The following is a 6,819-nucleotide window of genomic DNA, read 5'->3' on the forward strand; positions in this document are numbered from 1 at the left end:
AAGAATAATTTTTTATTATAACGTTAATGTATCGTAGATTTCTTCCATTGTTCTCGAATACAACTATGTCATCCGCATAAGGTAGGAGTGGGAGACAGACTTGACTTGATTCTCAGTTGCCCTAATACTCGTATTTGCCCTCTTAAGGACAAAGTTGAGAACCATTATAAATAGTAGTGGGCTAAGACTGCACCCCTGGATTATTCCCAGGATGCTCTTCAATTCCTCGGAAATGAAGATATTAGTTCTCACAACTTTTCGTTATTTCTATATAAACCGAGTATATTCCTCATCATACCTGTTCGACCCCGTACTCTTTCAGTGCTTTAGCAAAATGTCTTCCTGACCATTTCGAATGCATGTGTTAGGTCCACGAAAAAAGTATAAACGTCTTTGTTTTTTTTTCCAAGATCTTTTCAGAGAGCTGTCTCATTACTAGGCCTTGACATTATTAGGCCTTGTGGTCTGAATCCATATTGATCTTCTAGCGCTCTCCCCATGGTTTACCTTAACTGATTTCTAGGATTTTAGAGTTAACCTTGGGTGGTAGACTGAGCAGTGATATACCATAGATACCGTGATGGTTTCGACAGTGTGGTCACCTTTCTTATGCATTGGGATAATCAGTAGCATTTCCCAGTGGTTGGTGACTTCTTTTCCACAACTGGTTTAACATATTTTGGAATATTTCCATTCCTTTTGTTCCCATACTCTTCGTCATCTCAGGAGTGATACCGTATATACCTCATGCTTTACCCAGTTTTAGGCCATCTATAGCTTCTCCTAGAACTCTCCTTCCTCGAACTTCCAACTTCCTCACTATTTGTGAGAATATTGTCCTCCTAGTCTTCGATGTGCTTTATTACGAGTTCTTTCGCATGTTACGCAGACAATACTATAAATGTCACTAGAAGTACCAGTTCGCAGATCGAAATTCGTGAAAATGTCCATGAAAAATGAAAAATGGCAAGGAAAGAAATGCTAAATTGAACTCTGATAGAAACAAACGTTGGCTAAGTTCACTTAAAATAATTTAGTTGCTATATTAAAGTAAATTGAAAATGATGCCATTCACAAGAAACTTCTATAATCGCTACGAAATGCTCGAAATGTGAAATAACCTGGGAATCATCCACCACCACATGCATGGAAATTATTGTGTAATACAGTCATCCAGAGGAAGGATGACATGCATAGATTGCATATCTTATTTGTTATTTTATTTTTTACTTTATTATTTTTTTATACATTTTTAATATTTATTCCAAATTTATTGTAAATTAATTTTAACATCGTTTGTTGAATTTTTTCTTATTTATATTTGTAACTAAAGTATCTTTCATATATCTTCTCATATCTCTATCACTATTTTATCCATAAAATCCTATCTAGAATAAAAATTCATTAATATGAACGGTAATATCTCACCTTGGTCATACCATCGCTAAAGGAATCAGCTTTTAATTGGTAAAGAGTAATACCTGAAATTAAAAAAAATAAATAGGTTAGTAAAAAAAAAATGCGCACAATTAACACAAGGTTTTATAATTTTAATTGATTATTTATTTTATACTTATTCAGTAACCAATAAATAAAAAGATAAATCATGTATCCACTCAAAAGATTTTCCTAACCGGTTTGAGCGTTAAGTGTAACACACAAAGAGTTTACAGAATCTTTGCTAATATATTTTTGGATTCTATATTTTATGAAATGTAAAAAAAAAAATTTTAGGTGGGCTTAACTTTTTTTTAGTGGATTACAGAGGTTCATTATCGAAAACTTAAATTTATGAAAGCATTTCACATTTACAGAACGAAAAATTATAATAAAAAATGTAAACTTTACAGCTCATACATAAACTATACGGTTTCGCAAGAAATATGTATACCTTATAAATAAACAGAAAGATAATAAATACAAAGTTATTGGGATAATTGAGAAAAAAAATTACCTTCTAGATGAATAAATATCAAAAATCTGTCAATTCCCGCTTTTTTTCTGTATAAAAATTGTGCCATAACTTGGTGATCACTTTTAACATCTATATCAGAATTTATACAATCGGAGTCTTTAATGTTAATAATATCAAATTCATAAAAATGCGATACTGGTGCCGTTTCCTCTCTTTGTTCCATACTTTTTTTGACGAATACTGAAAAAATATAAATTAATTTAGTTTTTTAACAAAGGATGTCTATCCTTGAATTGATGATATATCAGCCATGCAACTCAAAATCATCGCATTTCGACAAAAAACAAACATACTAATAAAAATAAAAAAGCAATAGTATATATGGTAGATTATTATTGGTATTATCTGCCTAAGACAGGCTGGTTCAGGCGACCAAAGATATATATATATATTTCGGCGACGTTTCGCAACATTATTGTTTGCATAGTCATGCCATACAATGAGAAAAACAGAGTTTTTTTAGAACATACATTCTCTTCAAATAATTTCCACAAAACTACAAGTACATAGTACAATCTCTGACTAATAAATATTACAATCCAAAATATGGTTTAATACAAACATTACTTACAATTCTCAACTGCATTGTGTTCTATTATGATACTACCATCTTCTGAACTGAATCGGTTTTGATATGGTAAGGTAAGGTTTGTTTAGGTTTCCCCACATGTACTGTTTTGGTTTTATTTATTCCTCAGCTAGTATTCAGTCTGTTGTTTATATTTTCTCTGTTTCTATTCTATCTTTGTAATTGTGTCTTTATGCATTTATTAGGTCAGAATAACATGAATTTAAACTTTGTACATCTGATTTTTTATTGATGGCTTGATTCTTATGTTTTTCTATTGTAATAATTTCTTTTAAATTTCAAAGGCTTCGTCGTAAGCCTACTGACTGCCTTCCAGTTTCATTCAATGATGTTACTCTTACCCCTGTCGAACAGATCCGTTACCTTGGGCTACATTTGGACAAACAATTAACCTGGAATCCTCACACCAGACTGAAAAGACAGGAAACCTAATGTATTCCTATTTAACTTATAGTACATTATTTGTTGATTCTTCAGTTGAAACACCCTATTAAATTAATGAGTAAAAATCAAGGGTATCGTTATTTTCTAATTAATATGTGAAGCTACTGATAGGGTCGTAACTTTGATAACATCTCCCTACCCCCCTCTAGGCCGAAATGGCCCACGAACGTGCAAAACCAGTTTCTTTTTTAATTCTTAGATTACGTCTTGATTGGAAAAGAATATATTAGTAAATATATTAGTAATACTATTTTTGTTATGTATTAAGTTCACTATTTTATTTTTTTAAAAAGGATTAAGATAAATTCCAACAAATCCCATCAGATCACCTTTACCCTTCGTCGTAAACCTACTGACTGCCCTACAGAGTCATTTAATAATGTTACTCTTACCCCTGTCGAACAGTCCCGCTACCTTGGACTACATTTGGACAAACGATTAACCTGGAATGCTCACACCAGACTGCAAAAGACGGGAAATTGCACGTCGATTTCGACTATTACAGCACTTACTAGACAAACGGTCTAAACTTCCAACACATTACAAAATACTGATCTACATGACTGTAATAAGGCCAATCTGGACATATGGAGTTGAGCTTTGGGGCTCCACTAAACCTTTGAATTCCTCTCGTATTCAATCCTTACAATCCAAAATCCTTCGTAAAATCCTCAATGCTCCTTACTTTGTCACAAATAAAATCATACATAAAGACCTTAATGTTCCCTATGTAACCGATCTAGCCCGAACCAGATATCACTCCTTCCATTATAAACTCTCTAACCACTCAAACCCCCTAGTTTCTAATCTTGCATCCTCTTCCATTCCTAACCTCCGAGGCGCCTGAAAAGAAGATGGCCACGAGACCAGCTAATGTAAAATGTCATTAGAGTGCTACCAATGGGTAGTTTCTCTACACGCCTGTAACACTCCAATTTAACTTAGATCAGATTTACTAAATGAATTATAATGTTTAGTTGTAAATAGCAATAAATAAATATTAAAAAAAAAAAAAAAAAATCAAAGGGAAAATTCCGCTAGACCTTCAGAGAGAGAGTTCACCTCATACACCATCACCTGCATGGGAAGCAGCCCTGAGATTATGCACTGTGTTTTAATTTATTTATTCCCTTAACTTATTTATTTATTAAATTATTTCTTTTAAACCTATCTATTCATTTAAGTACTTCTTTTAACTGACTTTTTCTTTTTTTTCCCCATACATATATATTTTTTTAATTTATGTGTTTCTTTGTACAAACTGATTTACTACGATGACTATTATACCTTGGTTTGACTCCACATTGCTATCTGATGATAAATTTGTTTACTTTGATTAACGAATCGAACATAGATAGATCACAGGAAATGGGATGTCTGAGAGATAGGGAGAATAGAATTGTCAAGTTAATGAAATGGAATTGTTAAAGGTAATGAAATTGCTAAATCGATAAAGACAGAAAAGAGTAGTAAAATCAATGAAATGGAATAAAACAAAATATTTGTAGACTAGTATTGATTGTGAGTGGAAAAAGGGGACGAAAATTTTTTTTGCTATATATTTTGTTGATGTCCGATCATGGACTGATTGGTATGCTGTGTAATGTAGCAAGCTAATGTAATTGGGCAGCATGGCTGAGTAAAGAAAGGATTTCTCTCGCTAGAAATTGTTTTTTCTTGATGTAAAATAAAAGAGAACCATTACAACTACTTTAGGTTTGTAACGGGTAAGAAGTAATTAATCTGGACCATTAGTAATATACAAGAATATTAGTAGTAGGAGTATAATAATTTCTAATTAAATCGTTTCAATCATCAAAGATGAAATTAATTAATAAAAAAAATCTATATTTACCTAAAACTGATTTGGTCTCATTAATGGATGCTTGTATTATATTTATGCTTCTGTCGAATTCATACAATACCTGCCAAATATGTAAAAAATTATTGGTAGAAAAGATCAGTTATAAATAAAGTATATTTCATTTTAAAACTTAATTTAGAGCAGAGGGTCTATATAGGATCAAATATATTTAATATTGGATAATATTATATAATAAATAAAACAAACACACAATAATGCCTGAGTGGCCTTTATTTTGTCAAATTTCTGAACGTGTCGTCTTCCAACCAACATAGAAATGATAACTAAATAAAAATTATAATAATTAATTCCATATAAAAATTAACTGCAAAATTTCAGCTCAAACAAGCAACCCTCATCGACTTCATAATTTTGTAATTTTCGCCATAGAAATCATTTATCTTTTTTTGATTTTATTTGCTGGAAAGTTTCCACGAATAGCGACTTTTATTAATAATTTGATATTCAGTTGAAGATGATGTAAAAACCACAACCGGCATATAATGTTATTGTTAACGCGAGGAAATTAACTATTATAGTAATTTTCGTAGCTTTATTTGACAGGAAACTTTGTCTTGAACAGCAGGCTAAGAAAAAATATATATTTCTAAAACTTTAGACAATCCCCTTGATATACCATATTAAAACAAATTAATGAAGAATTTTAAAGATAAATGGATCTAATTTGTTGTGATTGTTAATACTTAATATTTTAAGTATTATATATTAATACTTAAAATATTAATAAGTAATATTAACTTATTAGTTCTGATGCTCGATTTTTTTGCCAACTTCATCTCATTCTCTAAGGAACGAAATGATTTCCTAAAATGAATCTTTGGAGTTCTGGCAATGGTGGAGAATCTACTCAAGTTGAGTGTTTGCGGCTTTAGCGCACTTGCTCGGCCTCCACTGACTCACTACCAGTGATGCGGCGAGAGGGATGCGCTGGGATCTTTTGAGCTCTGCTGTGTGAGGGGTAGACACGTGGGGGATAGAGTGGGCTCAGGGATCCTCAGGTCGATTGTGTAAATATTGTATATAGGAGTGTAAATGTTACTAGAGACTATATTATTTTATCATTATGTTATTTTATTTATTTATTTTTCATACAGATAGTTTGATTATGTTCATTTTGTTTATTCTTCTGTTTGTATATATTTTAAGAGAGTTTTTTTTTTTATTCATTTATTTATTTTATTTTAGAATGTATGAGATCATTTATCACTATTACATATTGCCCACAACTGTGTGGCAGATTGTAATATTTATCAATATATAAAAAGTAGTATTAAAAAAAAAAAAAAAGAATCCAAAATTTCTACTCTAGTGTGTGCATGATTAGGGATCCTAGTTGTACTATACAAAAAATCCTGTAGAAAATTAAAGTATTTTTCTTCAGAAAAAATTAGCTCAAAATTATCCATAACTCTTATACAGATAATCACTAACCGGTTAAAGCTAATCGTTAACTTTTGATACAAAAATAATTGTTAAAGGCACGATTCGGCATAGGTACACTGCGAGTAATTATCCTGTATTTTTTTTTTGTTATTAACAATAAATATTATTTCATTCTGCACAAGGATAACTAAAAAAAGGCAAAACATCTTTCTATTATAAAATTTATAACAGAATTTTCTTAACTAACTGGTAAATAAAAATTAAATATGAACTCACCTCAAGTTCATTTGAAGAAACATTAAAAAGTCCAACAGAAGTTGTGAAGCCAACATCTGGTGAGGCAGAGGAAGTTTCCTCCCAGCTAACTAGAATCAGACTATTTTGTTCTTGGCCTATGAATTTCCATCCTGAAGATCCGCCTGTGAAATATGATTAAAAAAATAAATAGAAAATAAAAAGACTTCAATCATAACAGGTCTTATATAACTTATAATTAATTATAAGTCTTATATAACTTATAATTAATTATAAGTCTTATATAAC

At 31.0% G+C, this 6,819-nt stretch overlaps 1 protein-coding gene across 2 annotated transcripts in view; it reads right to left on the minus strand.

The window, feature by feature from the left end:
- Window positions 1-6,819, minus strand: part of pigeon (protein) — a 39,686-nt gene that overhangs the window by 13,226 nt on the left and 19,641 nt on the right. Inside the window, exons 2-5 of one of the 2 annotated variants that reach the window (XM_014432082.3) lie at window positions 6,553-6,695; window positions 4,864-4,933; window positions 1,955-2,155; window positions 1,429-1,481 (exon numbers count right to left, since the gene is read on the minus strand). In XM_014432082.3, the coding sequence (XP_014287568.1) occupies window positions 1,429-1,481; window positions 1,955-2,155; window positions 4,864-4,933; window positions 6,553-6,695 (467 nt within the window). Of the gene's footprint in view, window positions 1-1,428; window positions 1,482-1,954; window positions 2,156-2,546; window positions 2,790-4,863; window positions 4,934-6,552; window positions 6,696-6,819 lie in introns of those variants that run through there. The other variant, XM_067044584.1, reaches the window with a different exon arrangement.

This window comes from Halyomorpha halys, unplaced genomic scaffold (assembly GCF_000696795.3).
Source record: "Halyomorpha halys isolate HHAL.00 unplaced genomic scaffold, Hhal_1.1 Scaffold1024.1, whole genome shotgun sequence".
NCBI lineage: Eukaryota > Metazoa > Arthropoda > Insecta > Hemiptera > Pentatomidae > Halyomorpha > Halyomorpha halys.